This window comes from Coptis chinensis, chromosome 5 (assembly GCF_015680905.1).
Source record: "Coptis chinensis isolate HL-2020 chromosome 5, ASM1568090v1, whole genome shotgun sequence".
NCBI lineage: Eukaryota > Viridiplantae > Streptophyta > Magnoliopsida > Ranunculales > Ranunculaceae > Coptis > Coptis chinensis.
In genome coordinates, this window is record NC_141460.1 from 53,597,116 (window position 1) to 53,613,614 (window position 16,499).

Sequence of the window (16,499 nt, forward strand, 5' to 3'; positions counted from 1 at the left end):
TTCCAAGTAAGCAAATATTGTATTAATAAGAGTAAAAACAGAAAGAGGAGAAGGTACATGTGTATCCTATAGTCCACTGTAATAGTAGCACTACTAGGATTTTTAGACAAATCTAAAGTAAACTTGTTGCGGAACCTCCAATGTGGTAATCCATGGTGGTTTTACATCAAAAACTAGTTGTTCATTTGTCTGTAAGTCTACTGCATATTTGGCCACTTTGTCTGCGGAGAAGTTGTATTCCCTCCATGTAGGTGTTATCTTGCAGTACTCTAGCTTCTCCTTACATTTATCCCATCTTTGCTTCATCCCCTATGGAAGTTGTGAGCTCCCAAAAGCATGGATTGCAGCCGCCAAATCCAATTCAACCATAACTTCTTCCAATTCCTTTGAACCGCCTTTGAACAGCATATTCTGCACCTTCAAGTATAGCCAAGCATTCAGCTATATAATTTGTGGCAAGGTCTATGTGTCTGCATACCACAGCAACAAAGTGACACCTACTATCCCTAAACACAACTCCATAACCTGAAGCACCTGGGTTTCCTTGCGAAGCACCATCCACATTCATTTTAATAACATCCCCATCCAAGGGATACCATTTACAGTCCTTGAATATTGGTGCCCTTCCAAGCTTATCCGGTAACCCCCAATTCTTAAGAATCTGAGAATCATGAGCTCCTCTATTCATGTAACCAATAGTCATCCAAAAAGAGTTCTAAATATGACTTCTTATCTGACATTTGCATTGGGTTAGAGTGATCTTCTTGTCCTAAAAAGCCATTTATTTCTCTGCTTCCAGTTAATCACCATACCAACTAATACTGCTGCATCCCATAGTTGCTTGATAAGAGGACTATGTCCTTTATTCACTTTAAGAGCATCTGACATGTTGAAAGATGTATTAAAACAAAACTGACTTGCCGCCCATTCCCACAAGAGTTTAGAGTCCTTGCATTCCCACAATATATGTTGTAATGTCTTGGATACCTCACAACCCCTATAACACCTTGAAGCAATTGTAAATCCTCTCTTTTGCAGCCCTTCATTAGTAGCAGCACAATTTCTCACTAGTTTCCAGCCAGTACCTGCTATCTTTGGATGAATCCATTTGCACCACACTTTCTTGCTCCACCATGTAGTTGCATTTTTTCTTCTAATGGTTTCAAAAGCAGACTTGACGGAGAAAATCCCCTTCATATCTGGCTTCCAAATATCATGGTCCTCCCCTACCATGGTAGGTAGTTGATTCATATTGTACCCCTGCATATAGCATTAATTACCTGAAATCAAAGGGGATTGCCCATTCACCGTTAATGATAATTTGACTAACTTTGGATCTACACCCTTTTAAATGTTGTGGCAACAACTGGAGCTTTTGTTTGATTGACTGCTCTCCAATCCACACATCTCTCCATAAATCAAATATGTCCCCCGTACCAAGAAGCCACCGAGAATTACTAGTCACTTCAAGTAACACCCATTTAACACCAGACCAGATTGTAGATTTAGTGTAATAATCAATGAGCTCTCCATCTCTAGTAAAAAACTTTAACTTCATGAATTTAGCATAGTCATCCTCTTTGTAAAGTATGTCATACCAACTTCACTAAAAAATCTATGTTTAGTTCTTTAAGTCTTCTAATTCCGAGACCTCCTTCTTCTTGTGGCTTACAAACTTTTTCCCATGATACTGTAACAAGCTTCTTTGTGGCAAGGTTGCCAGTCCACAAGAAATTTCTCATAATGCATTCTGCCTATTTAATTATGCTACTTGGTCATTTGTAAACACCCATATTGTAAACTGGGATGCTCGAGAGAACATAATTGATGAGAACTCTTCTTCCTTGAAAAGAAAGTAACTTCCCCCTCCTACCTGTAATTCTCTTCTTAATCCTATCAAGTAATGGAGTCAAGACTGCTCTAGTTACCCTGCCCTTAATCAAAGGCACCTCCAGATACTTTTCAGGAAAAACACCCACTTGAATGCTTAGGATTTGCAGTAAGTTCTGCCTTCTAATCATATACATGCCTCCGACAAACATTCTACTCTTGTTAGTGTTCACTGACTGTCCAAAAGATGCTTGGTATCTCTCCAATAAGTCCGTAATATTTCTCACACTCCTTGCATCCCCTTTTTTAAAAATGATCACATCATCAGAGCATAGAGAAGATGGGTGGGACTGGCCATGCCTTTGACAACAGTTAAGGTTTAGTTAACCCTGTTACCCTCAAAGTATTAAGCCCTCTGCTGAGAGTGTCTTCAGGTAGAGAAAAAAAGAGTGGTGATAAAGGATCACCCTGCCTCAAGCCTCTCTCCGGTGTAATATAGCCTATGGGGCCTCCATTGAGCAAAATTGAGAGTCTAGCTGAGCTTAGGAGTGCATGAACAAGCTTGTTCCAGTGATCTGAGAACCCAAACCTCTTCAACACCTCCAATAAGAAATTCCAGCTCATGGTATCATAAGCCTGGGTAATATCAACTTTGATCGCGATGCTACCTCCATATCTCTTTGTATCCAATTCATTCACCATTTTCGACGCGAAACCAATATTGGCTTGAGAATATATGCCTTTAATGAAACCACTTTGCTCCTTTTACACCAAATCCTCAATAATAGTATTGAGTCTTTGCTACATAATTTTTGAGAAGATTTTAATGTGAAAATTGCTCATTCAAATAAGTCTATAATAAGACAACTTACTTGCACTTTTATCCTTTGGCACCAGTGTGATGAAGCTTGCATTAGCCCCATTTTGGAATTATTCCTTCCCTAAAGAAAGATTTGATTGCTGAATTCACATCTCTTGATCAAATCCCAACACTTAACATAAAAGTGGCCATTATACCCATCAAGGCCTGGTGAACTAGCAACATTCATCTCTGCTACTGCTAACAAAATTTCAGCGTCCGAGGGAACTGCACTAAGCATATTATTACCTGCATCGGTTACTTTATTTGGAATTAAATTGAGGAGTTAAGCATCCATGTCGACCTCTTTAAAACTGAATTTCTCGGCATAGTATTGTATAATATACTGAGAAATATCTTCTTGTCTTTGCAGCAATACATCATTTTCTGTCTTTAACTCCATAATAAAGGACTTTGTTTGTTTGATTTGGCAAATCCTGTGAAAGTACGCAGAATTTTTCTCATTATCATTTAACCAAGATACCTTGCTTTTCATCTTCCAAAAAGAACTCTTTGTCTTCATAGCTTGCAACAAGCTCTCCTCTTTTTCTTCCATTTCAGTTACATACAGTTCATTTAAGTGATCAGAATCCGCATCAGCTTGGGGTAGTTCTAAAATTGCCTGAGCCTTAATAACCCCCTGCTCAATATCACCAAAAACATTAACATTCCACGTCTTAAGAGCCTCTTTCATCATTTTTAGTTTCTTACGAAATCTGAAGATAGGGGTACCCTCAACATAATGAGGCCAACTAATTCTCATGAAGTCCATGAAGTCTCGATGTTCAGTCCAGGCTTGATTGAATCTAAAAGGTACATTGTAGGGCTTAGGAATGTGTATCGCAACCCCCAGCATGGGGGCATGATCTGAACCTTCCCTTGTACCTACTTTGTATCTCCACCCTTCAAACTTCTGAATCCATGCTTGATTGTAGAAATCTCTGTCCAATCTAGCAAGTATTCTATTATGTCCATGTTGATTATTACACCATGTATAATTCAAACCTACATGGTCACTTTGCTGCAAATCACAGACGTTAAACCAATTCAAAAAATCTGCAGTAGCACTTCTTCTCGAAGGAAGACCAGCTTTTTTCTCATCATTCTACAAGACCGTATTGAAATCCCCAATCACCAACCAAGGTGAATCAGGCTTGAAAGTCTCAAGTTCACTCCAAATATTCTTCTATTCACCATTAAGCTAGCTACATGGACTACGGTCACCACACAATCCTCTACTAGCACCGATACTTGCTGGGGAGACGCATGTATCAGGCTTACATTGATCCCTCTTCGCCACAAAACCCATAAGTTCCCTTTTCTGAGACTTGTGTCATTATGGAAAAACTGGTAATCTAAGCAACAAGACCTAAAGTCAAGACTGTATCACTACAGGGTCTCACCTTTGGTTCAGTTATACAAAGAAATTCAGGATTAAATTTTTGCAAAAATCCTTTAATTCTTGAAATAGTACTATCTTTACACTAATACCTCTCACATTCCAAAAGATGATCTTCATTAATTGGAGGGGTGAGATTTGTTCTAAACCTGCACTCTTGACCTAGTACCAGGTGGAGAGATAGGTTGTGCTTTGTACCAACAACCAAGACAGTTCATTCATCTAAAAGCCGGATTACAAAGCAGACACGAGATGTACTGAGACTAATAAAAGAACCTAGAATTTGGAATTGATACTCAAACCATATCACTAATAACACCAAGGTTTACAGTAAACATATGGTTAAGATCACCTACACGGCTTCTTTTTTAGGGAAAACAATATTCATTTAAGAGTTGGCCCCACTTTGGTAAGACAAAGATATAAGATTCATCCAAAGCACAAGGTAACATTAGCAACCAGTTCTAACTTAAAAGCAAGTATAACTAGTACTATAAGAAGAAGAATAACCTTGGTAACCTGAAGCCATTCTATAATTCAATCTTCTAATATCTCACATTGGATTGTAATAGATGAGTTCTGACCGTTGCGTACTGAACCACAGTGTGCTGTCGAGTGTAGTGATATGCAAGACCATACTCTGCAAAGTTCGGTTCGATATGCATTAAACGACCAGGCAATGACCTCTTTGAGACAATTTCTTGCCACACATCAAGAAACTCTTCCATAATTTGTATGGATTTTTCTACTGAAGAAATCGGAAGATATTCCATCTACCAAAAGAGGGTAGAAGGGAATATGTGTCATGCATTCATTTTCAAGTATTAAGAGATCCATAGCCTCAAATCTAGGCATTGCAACAGTATTAAGATAATTTATATTCAAGCATGACAGCAGTTCCCAAATAATGTGGCACGCAATGAGTTATCAGTCGCAGTGCAGTTTTCTGGAACCTATATAGATTTATGTATGATTTAATAGTTTGCATTTCATACAATATACTAACTAAGAAGAGATAACGTAATGTGCTGAGCATTACCTCCAAAACAATGCCCCTCAAACTATCTGCATTAGTTGCAACAACTTTCCCAATCCTCAATTGGAAATCACCAAGTTGATATTGTGATCCCCTACACATAAGAAACTTTATAAGGATACAAGACAACAGCATGACGAGAAGAAGTTTGCTCCGAAATTAACGGAAATGCGAGATCTATAAGACTGTAACTTTTCCATGATCATTTGAACCAATGTATCAACTTTAAGTACAATTCGCTGATTACAAATAATAAAGTAGTATTTACTCTTGTAGTGAAATTTCCATCAAATCCCATGGAAACTCTGGCGGATTCGCTACTAATTGATCTAATAACAATAACAAGAATCATAAATTCACAATTTAGAACATTGGGTTGGGTATCAAAAAAAATGTATACCTTTAGTATTAGCTTTGTAGTAGTTAAGAGTAGCTTTCCATCTGCCACCTTTAGAACCGTTAATAGTTTCAACATTTCTGTTAATATTTGAGTGTTCACTGTTGCTCCTACATTTGCTTGCCAATAAAGAACCCTTTGGGACAATAAAACTTTGATAGATAGACAGAAAGTTGTTGATTGGTACAGAGAGTATTCTCACTTCATCAACCAACTTGGAATAAAAGAGTTCACAACTCTAAAATCAATGTATTTTAATCACCAACAAACTCTCTTTCGTGGGGAAGTTACAACAATTTATAAACTATACATGGAAACTTCACCCTCAAGAAACCTAATTCGCTACTAAATTTGATTTATAGTTCTAAATATATTAACACATATAATCCTAATTTTAGACCGTATTAATTACCATTTTTTTATAGTGCTATTTGGACTCCAAATTACCCTATCGCTTAAATCTTCCCGCTTCTAATACCTACATTGTATACAATTATAAATAGTTTCTTTTGTTCTCTTTCTTTGATGAGTGCTAAGCTTTTACCTATCTTGTTTGAACTAAACCAGGAATCAAAGTTTGTGGTGCGAATTCAAATACTTTTTTATATCCTAAGCTAATTTCTAGTACAATAACGATGCGATCTTTAAAACTTTCAAGTTTCGTTAATTTTTTTGTAGTGTTGACTTGGTTTGACCCAGGCCACGACTTGTTTTGACTCAGCTTGTGTGCTTAAGTTGGTCCTTTTTTAAGGGGGTTGGGGTTTCAATAACTTTGAGGTTCTATTCTCTCTTAAACTAAACAAGTATGCAAACCATGCTACGCATCGGTGTTTTTTCAAGTCTTTAAACCTACCGCTCTAACATCTCTCGGATAGTATAATTTTTGTCACTCTAACATCTCTCGGATAGTATGATTTTTTGAATTCTAGTTCTAATCTAAAAAATAATATAAAAATATTAAGAGGGGTTTAATATAATTTCAGTGACGTGAATGAGGTTTTCTAAATTATTTTAAATAATATGAAGCTAATTCTAATTTTAGTAAAGTGAGGGAGTTTTTTGCAAATTGTTTAAAAAGAAAGAAACTTATTAGAATAATTAAGGGAGGTGGTTCTAAAATCTTAAAATATAGAGATTAGATATACACTATTTGGTTGAGAAGTGTGGCTCCCTAAAGACCCCGGCTATCATATAGTGTACAGATAGAAGGTATTTATCTCCAAACCATATTTCGACCGTATTTCCATGTTAAAATACTGGTTTTGCTGAAATATCACGACTAAAGTGGCCAAACTTGTAAAAGCATGAAAACTATGATTATTCCATATTATTACACATATAGTTGACCTAAGAAAAGTATTATTGAGGTGTTAATTTTACAGTATTAGGTACTTAGCAGTATTGTATTTGTGGAATTTGAATACATTTGTTGGGGTTGTCTCTCACCATGAGGTAACCAATACCATCAGCAGAGATATGTAACTTATTGTGACATATGCAACAATATTAATGTTTGTCACTATACCGCCAAACGAGAGTTTTTTTTAGTAATCTGCCAAAATATGTCATAAGATGTGACATAACATTTAAGCTAGGATGACATTTATATTGACATATCAGCCCGTAAGTTGTACCTGCTAAATAAAATATTATTAAAAAAAACAAATAAACAAATAAAAATAAAAACAAAAACAAAAATAAAAACAAAAACAAAAAACAAAACTTTCTTTGTAAGTGATTGAGAGCTCCTCTTGTAATCTTCTTGTTTATCAAGTGAAACTATCAATCTTGTCATGCACTGTGTGGACGTAGGCATCAACGCCTAGCCACTACACATTAAATCCTTTTGTCATTGTGGTGTGTGTTCTTTGCATTTTCTCTTATATTTACTCATTTTATACTTTGGTAGTTGATATTGTTAATTGGGTTGTGTTTGGGTTATTGTTGGAGCATTTGTTTTGGTATAAAGGTCACACCTTTGTGGTTAATCTTGTGTTGTTGACATACTTCCGCATTTAGTCGCAACAATTAGTATCAGAGCTCCATGGTTAAGACCTAGGGAGTGTTGAATTTTAAGTAGTGAGAATTGTTTTATGGGCAAACCAAAATAGCATTTTTCTTCCACATTATCCACCTTCACTTGCTTTTAAAGTAAGAGGATATGATTTCCTATGAATGGTCGTAAAATGTCCAGATGAACCCCAAAAGCATCATTTTTATAGTAGTAGCTAAGCATTGCAAGAACCCTTCCATCGCTACCAAACAATGGTGCTCCTCAAGAATATCATTCACCTGGATTATTTTTAAGGTGACATTTAATAACTAAAATATGGATCATTGGCTTTGTACGCAGTTTGTGAGGTCTGCGTAACGTATCGAGGCTCAAAAAACCTTAAACTACCGTACCAATAAATCATATCTTTCAGCGTAGACAATGGTATGAATCTATTTTCCTATTTTAGAGTTATTAGAATCACCAAAAGTAGCGTAATGGGAGTCGGCAAAAACATTTTCATGTGGAGCTAGAATCGCTATATTTAAACCTATGTCAGTATCGATCTACTACAGATGCCTTAAACGAATCCCGATCCGACCACCTTTTAATTGTTACTGTCCACTGTGATGTGTGGTCCTTTCTCAACCCAAGTGCCCTTGTTGCAATACTTACAGCTCCCCCTTGTACAATGAAACCACAATTCACACTCATATTATATTTCCTACATTCGGACCAAAGCAAACAACTGTATTTCTCATTTTTTTCATAGAAATCTTGTCTTTGCAGAATGGGGATACATAAATTGCTTAAGCTCTCAGTAAATGTTGTCCCCATTGTGGTTTATAATCTAAATCTTCCTGATTCAAAACTTAAAAAGCTTTGGGGGTGGGTTCTCTTAAGCATGAGTGAAGCAAAAAGGTGATAAAAGAGGTATCCTCTCCTATTCACACAGTGGTAAGTACTGACTATGTACAACCACTCGTACATATTGAAGTTTCAACAATTTGAATATTTTCATTGTGTTTTTTTTGTTACATTTTTAAAAGTACTTTAATACAAATAATAAAATAACACAGACAATGTACATTTTGTTGTTCCAATGCATTACTTTCCATTCGATCTTATTCGTACAGGTGTCAATGCCCCATTATGTTGCGGTTCCAAGTTGATATAAGAACCAAGAACCGTTTAATTTTGCGATTCTTAAAAGTGTTTAACTTTAGCCATAACCACTGCTCAGGGTACGAATAGGTTTTGGTTCTCCATCTCGGTTCTTAAAAGAATTACGTACTCTTACACACATTTTTTATTGTTTTTATTATGAAAAAGAGTATCAACAAAACAATTACACTGCAAAAACGCATCACTTTTCAAATATTGGTATAAGTAATTATTTCATTCAATAAAATCACACATATCTTAAAGATTGTTAATTTTTAAAAAAAAAATTATAATGTTAAATACCATGAAAACAACAAATTACACTAACAAATGTGATTTTATTAAATATAAATAAATGGCTCAAGTTTTTATATATTTTATTATATTTCTAATTTTTTGTAACAAAAGTACGATAACATTTGTTTCTGGTCTAGTTCAAGTTCTAGTTTGCTTTTTCGTTTAAAATAATTTCTAGTTCTAAATGATGGTGCGGTACTTTTTAGTACCCACTTCTATATATGGTGCTTAAAAATAGGAACTATAACCACGATGATTTTTGCGGTTTTCGGTTCTGGTTAAACAAGTACCCATTGACACCCTTTATGCATAATTGTGTTAGCTTATTATCATTTCTTTTTTTTTTACTTTTATTTATTTATGGTTATTATTATTATCCAACCTTGTTTTTGTGATATTTTATTTTCTTTTGGCATGTTTTATTTTTTTTCTTCTATAAGAACGGTTGTAATAAACATTTGTATTAGTTAGTTTATTGACCTGGCCGGAATGTTCCTAAGCTTTGTTTTAAGTATTTTGATTGGCACATCTCCACATTCTTGGAAGTTAAACTTGCCATCTAGCATCTATAGAATTTATTAGGGGTGTTATAGACACTAATATGCGCATTTGTGCCAATGTGACTTAGTGTATATGTAAGGATCCATATTTCTTTTTTACATAGTAGAACTTGGTTATAAACATTTTAGGGCATCTCCAATATTGGGGGGTGTAAACCGTATAGAGTGGAATTTACACTCCAAATGTCAAAAAACTCTTTCCAATGGGGGTGTTATACCGTAGTTAATAGAGTATTAGTTGATAGAGAGAGTAGGGAATTCCCCTTCTCGTTATCAGCTAATAAAAAGCTCGGGCGACACTCGAACAGACGTCTGAGTAAAAATAATTTTGGACGTCACTTTAAGTAACGTCCCTTTCTAATTCTAAAGTAATTTTTTAACTTGGACGTCACTTTAAGTGACGTCCCAGTTTAAATTAAAGAGGGACGTAACTTTAAGTGACGTCTGAGTTTAAAATCTAATTTTTTTTTACACTTCTCCACTGGAGAGTATAGAGTGTAGATATTTATAGGATATATAATAGTATATAATTAGAGGTATAAAATCCTAATGGCACCTATGTGGAGCCTAGGTGGAGGTGCAATTTTACACCCCCCATTGGAGATGCCCTTAGGGGATGGTTATATGAACTCCACTTAAAGTTACTCCACCATTAAATACAATGAATTAGAAGTTGATTTTTGACAAGGTTCATTTGACGGAGATGTTCTTCACACAATAGAGATCATTCTCATAAAAAATAAGTTCATTTGAAGATGTACAACCTCGTAAAAAATCGTTTAGAATGTTATGAAATTATCTAACGACTTAGATTTTTTTTAATTTCATAACAACTTTTGACAAGGTTAAACATATTCAATTCAGTTGATTTTTTGTAAGGGTGTTCTCCATCATGTGATATATATCTCCATAAAAAAATTAGTACTCAATTTATTTTGTAAGTCCACTTTTAGGAGTGGACTAACTTTGGAGTTACTATAAGGTGAAATTCATATTATCATCCCCAAGTTAACCTTTTATCCTTATATAATATAATCATACATACATAATTAAGGTGGTAATATATAACATTTATCTCCTAGCAACTATTCAGTGGATGTATATTAAGAACCGACCCACTAAGAACCGGTGGTTATGGTAAAGTTTTACAATTTTAAGAACCGGCGGTGGTTAGGGAAATGGTAGAGTTTTACAATTTTAAGAACCGGGACCGCAAAATTTAATGGTTCATATAGCTCTTAGTTCTTATGAACCGAATCAGAACCGGGAACTGACCTCCCCTAAACGTCTAAAATGCGTTTGCGTTAAACAAAAAATGTTCTCTCTTTTTTATAATGATTTAAAAAACAACCGGGCCTCTGGGCCTATGTAGTCTGTACAAGTACATACAGTTTTCAGTTGAAATGCTTTCAAAGTATTTATTAAGAGAGATGCAATTTGCACTCTTGGTTGCAAAATATGATGAGTATTGCCTCATGGTCCCTTTCGTTCTTATGGTTCAGCCATTCAGGTCTATTGCAATAGACTGTTGTATGTGAAAATGGCAACTTTCTCTGGGGAGTCGTAGCAGCATGTTGTGTCCTTTGACCTTGAGAGTTGAGTCATAGGAATTTCAAACAAGGCGAGTTCTTCTATCTGTGCTCAGGAAAACATTTGCTTTTGTGATTTCAGGGCTTCTCGGTGTGTGGACGCTGGTGGACGAAGTGTCTAACATTTCAGTTTAGAAATATATTCATGTCCAGTCTAGACTTTTAATTATTGGGGATTTAGTTGAACCTGGAATTGCATGGTAATGAAACAGCTAATACGGGGAAACATTTATCAGTAGCCGGTGGTTTTCATACAAGTGTACCGGAAAGATATAAGCAGCTGAAGACGTCCAAATTATATTACAGCGAAGAGATATTTGTCATGCAATGTAGACCGTACTACCTACACTGTCATCCCGCTTCTTTTTGTTAGGGTAAACGATACCAATTGATCCCCACTAAGATAGCTTGCACTTGGACAATCAACTACTCCAATCAAAAAATCTAATCTTTCACTACAACCAACAACCGCAACCTAAATTATGGATATAACTATCACAAATAAGCAATAGAAATATAAAGCAAATAAAACATACAACAACACAAAGATGTACCATGGTTCGGCCAATGATGACTACTTCCACAAGAGCTAATCCTTTTATAAGTATGGGAAGGAAGATTACAATCACTCCTCTCAAATCTTTCAAACTTACTAGATCACTCATCTCTCCTTACAAGTTTTTCTCTTTGCAAGGGTTTTCTCTCAATTTTGATTGCTCTCAAAATTGGGTTTCTATCCAAGACTTGGTTTTCCAAAACCTAACTTCTGTTTTTATAGTATTCTGAAATTTCAGCGCGTCTGCAAAATTTCGCGTTACTGTGTAAGAATCAAAAACTTGAGATGTTAAGGCATGAGTGCGGGTGCACTCTTGGCAAGACCAATCTGAGCGCGTGCGCGCCCTCTTAGTTTTTTATCTCAAAACTCCAGTAGACATGTTTCGTGAAAGGCTTGAAAAAAACTATCTTCTTTTTCACGACAAGGGCGCAGGCACGCCTTGGTCACGACCAATTTGAGCACGTGCGCGCTCAGACCTTTTCACACAAACAGTACCAGTTTCTCTCATCTTCCTCATGTGAGGGATAACTCCAACAACCTCTCCCTCCTGAATAGTGAGGGTGGATAGCTCTATGCATTCCCAAATCAATAGGAGGAGTGTGCTACCATTTCAGCAGTAACACAACAAACATCAAACTTATCTTTCGGTAAAACTTTGGTCATCATATCCGACCCGTTCTTGTCGATATGAATCTTCTCAATACACAAATGCTTGTCTTCGATAACTTCTCTAATCTAATGATACCGCACATGTATGTACTTGAATCTAGAATTAAAACTCGGATTCTTGCTCAAATGGAGGGCGCTTTGACTATCACATAGAACTACAAACTGTTTCTGCTTTAGCCCTAGTTTATCGAAGAACCTCTTCATCCATAACATCTCTTTGCAACACTCAGTGGCTGCAATATACTCGGCTTCTGTAGTGGAGAGGGCAACACACTTTTGCAACTTAGATTGTCAAGAAACTGCTCCCCCTGCAAAAATAAACAGATAACCGGAAGTGGACTTCATAGAGTTAACATCACCTACCATGTCTGCATCTATGTAGACTTCAAGCAAGGTCTTACTCCCATCATAACATAAACACGCTTTGGAAGTGCCCTTGAGATATCTCAATTTCCACTTAACACCTTCCAAATGCTCTTTACCCAGATTTGACAAAAAACGGCTTACAACACCAACGGTGAAAGAAATATCCGGTCTTGTACACACTATTACATACATCAAGCTGCCCACTGCAGATGCATAAGGAATCTTTTCCATTTAACTCTGCTCATGCTCACCCTTTGGACACATATCTTTGGTTATGCGGAACTGGCCACCAAGCGGACAACTAACTGGCTTCGCTTGATCCATGTTGAATCTCTTCAACACCTTCTCAATGTAGTTTTCTTGAGAAAGACGTAACTTCCCACTCTTTCTATCATGAGTGATCCACATACCAAGTATCTGCTTTGCTTGACCAAAATTATTTATCTCAAAGGACTTACTCAAGTCTTTCTTCAGCTTGGATATCTTGTTGATGTTCTAGCCAACTATCAACATATCATCCACATACAACAAGAGCAATATGAAATCTCCATCTAAAAATTTATGAACAAACACACAATGATCGGAAGTAGACTTCATATAGCCAAGCTTCACCATAAAGGAATCAAACTTTATGTACCACTGTCTCGGTGCTTGCTTCAACCCATACAAACTCTTTCTTAGCTTGCATACCAGGTGTTCCTTGCCTTTAACCTCAAAACCCTCAAGTTGGTCCATGTAGACATCTTCTTCAAGATCTCCATGAAGAAAAGTTGTCTTGACATCTAGTTGCTCAATCTAGGTTCATACTTACAGTCAGACTCAATACCACCTTGATAGAAGTCATCTTAACTAGAAGAGAGAAAATTTCATCAAAGTCAATACCTTTCCATTGACCGAATCCTTTCACAACAAGGCGAGCTTTGTGCCTTGGGTGTGGATTATTCTCCTCATGCTTGACTTTGAAGATCCACTTATTCTTAAGAACTTTCCTTCCTTTCGGTTTCTCAACTAAGTCATAAGTGTGATTCTTATGCAAAGAATCAATCTCATCATGCATGGCCTTCAACCACTTCTCATTGTCTGTACCTTCAAGAGCCTCTTGATAGTACATAGGTTCTCCACCATCAAATAGTAAAACGTATGTATGTGGTGGATACCTGGTTTAAGCTTGTCTCTCTCTATCGGGCCTCCTTGCCCCATCTTCTTGTGGCTCAAGAGGATGCACTTCATCTTGCTTAGGTGATGGTTCATGCACTTCATCTGCATCTTCTATATCAATAGGTTCTATCCTATCATGAGCTATAAGTTCATCATCATAAGCTTCAAACTCATGGTTCTTTGCATTCTCAATGCCTTCTGCACGTTCCACAGTAGGAACTTCTGGTTCTAAGTCAACAAAATCATCAATAAAAGCTTCTAGCTTCTCACCATTCTCAAAGTCTACTATGGTTTGGTCTTCCAAGAACACAACATCTCGACTTCGGATTACCTTCTTGTTGATCAGATCATAAAGTTTGTAGCCAAACTTCTAATCCCCATAACTCAGAAAAATGCACTGCTTGGCTTTATCATCAAGCTTTAATCTCTCATCCTTGGGAATATGAACAAATGCTCTGCACCCAAATACCCTTAAGTATCTATAATCAACATCTCTACCTGACCATACTCTCTCTGAATAATCACTATTCAGAGACTTCGAAGGCGATAGGGTGATCACATGTACGGCTGTGCGCATTGCTCCTACCCAATAACTTCTAGGTAAATAAAAGTGAGACAACATGCATCTCATCCTCTCTATAATGGTCCGGTTTATCCTCTCGGCTATACCATTGTGTTGCGGTGTCTTAGGAATGGTCTGCTCATGACGAATCCCATGACTCTTGCAATACTCTTGAAACGACCCAATGTACTTACCCCCATTATCTAAGCGAATACACTTTAAAGGCTTCCCTATCTCTCTTTCCACCATGCTATGAAAAGTCTTGAACACGCCAAGAACTTCATCCTTGGTCTTCAGATTATATGCCCATATTTTTCTTGATGAATCATCAGTGAAACTCAAGAAGTACAAAGCTTCCCCATGGGACTTTACTTTCATAAGACCACATAAGTCTGTGTGTACTAACTCAAGGACATTGTCATTTCTATGAAAGGGGAATCTTTGGGAAGACACCATGTGTTGCTTTCCAACCAAACAATGAGTACATCTATTTAAAAGTGTACCTTTTATGATTGGCAAGGTCTTTTGCTAGGCAAGAACTTCCATGCCTTTTTCTCCCATATGACATAGTCTCTTATGCCATAGTTTGGAGGAAGCTTCTTCTTGTGCCGCATTTAACTTGATCTACTTTATACAAATTAGCTTGTGTCTTGTAAAGCGAGCAAGTTTTCTTCTCTTTGGCTACTATAATGGAACCTCTGCTCAGTTTCCATACCCCGTTACCAAACGAATTTAGAAAACTATCATCATCTAACTTCCCAGCAAAAATTAGGCTTAGCCGAATGTCAGGGACATGCCTTACATCCTTGAGTGTCAAGGTATAGTCGACATTGGTTTCTACACAAACATCCCATATGCTGCCTACAATCTTCGAGACGCCACTGTTATCCATCTTTACCTCACCAAATTTACCACAGTTGTAGGTAGTGAAGAATCCCCTATGCAGTGTGACGTGATAGGATGCTCCTGTATCTATCACCCACTCTGTATCCTGGCATGAGGTACTAACACAGCACTCACCACAATCTGACACAATCCCCACTAGATCATCATCTGCTATTGCGGCAGTATCTCGGCTTGTGCTTCCGTTCCTCTTTACCATGTCTTCATGTACACAGTTATTTTTCTCATCCCTCTTCAATGTTCTACACTCATACCTAAAGTGACCCTTGGTTGCATAATAGTAACCAAGGCCCAAAATATCACCGATATAACCGATAAATTGCCGATATATATCATTTTTTTGGTACACCGATATTGATATATCCGATATATTTCTGATATATCCGATATATATCAGCGAGATATCCGATATATATATGCACAATGTAATGAGAATAAGGGGTCGTTGGTTGATTAGAGAGTTTGGAATAGAGTGAAAAAAAAAGGTTTCTGCTTTAGCATCTCTTTTAGACTTTTAGTTCATTCCCTTTGTCAGCAAACCCCACTACTTCACAAAAAAAAACAACTCTCCTTAACCTTCACACCAACTCATCACAGATTCATAAACCAAAGTCTAGTACTCAAATGAGCTTTCAATAACCCACGGGGAAAAAAGATGGCGGCATTTTCTGTACCCAGGTACTCATTTTCAGTTCTGTTATCTTGTTTTCTACTTAGTTACTCATCTAGCTGCAAAACCAATCTATTCATTTTTGTTAAAGAGGTTTGCTAAAGATGTTAACTTTGATCATGAGATTACTTTATATGGTGATGCACAAGTTGTTATCTTTGATAATCTTTGTTAATGTTACTCAATCTGAACTTGGGAGTGTTGGGTGAGTTGTTTATAACTTTATATGATACATCTACAAATTTCATTATTCATGCTTTATCTAAGTAAGATTATTTTCTTTCTTCTAGACATTAGACCTACCACATTATAATTTGTTAACAAATAAATAAAAAGAGCCCATGATGAGTAAACGAAACAGAAAATGTGTTGGAATCAAGGCCTAATATTTCAAAATCGGGCGATATTTCGAACCCTTCAAAAAATGAAATATATCGGAAATGTCGATATATCGAAAAAAATAATAAAAAATCAGTCAAACATCTGTCAAA

General features: G+C 36.5%; 1 protein-coding gene across 1 annotated transcript; it reads right to left on the reverse strand.

Annotated features, from left to right (window-relative positions):
- Positions 1–361: 361 nt before the first annotated feature.
- LOC147497937 (uncharacterized) lies at positions 362–688 on the reverse strand. The gene has a single exon (XM_086563062.1). It carries the CDS (start codon positions 686–688, stop codon positions 362–364), a length of 327 nt encoding a protein of 108 aa, XP_086419188.1.
- Between the last annotated feature and the right edge of the window lie 15,811 nt (positions 689–16,499).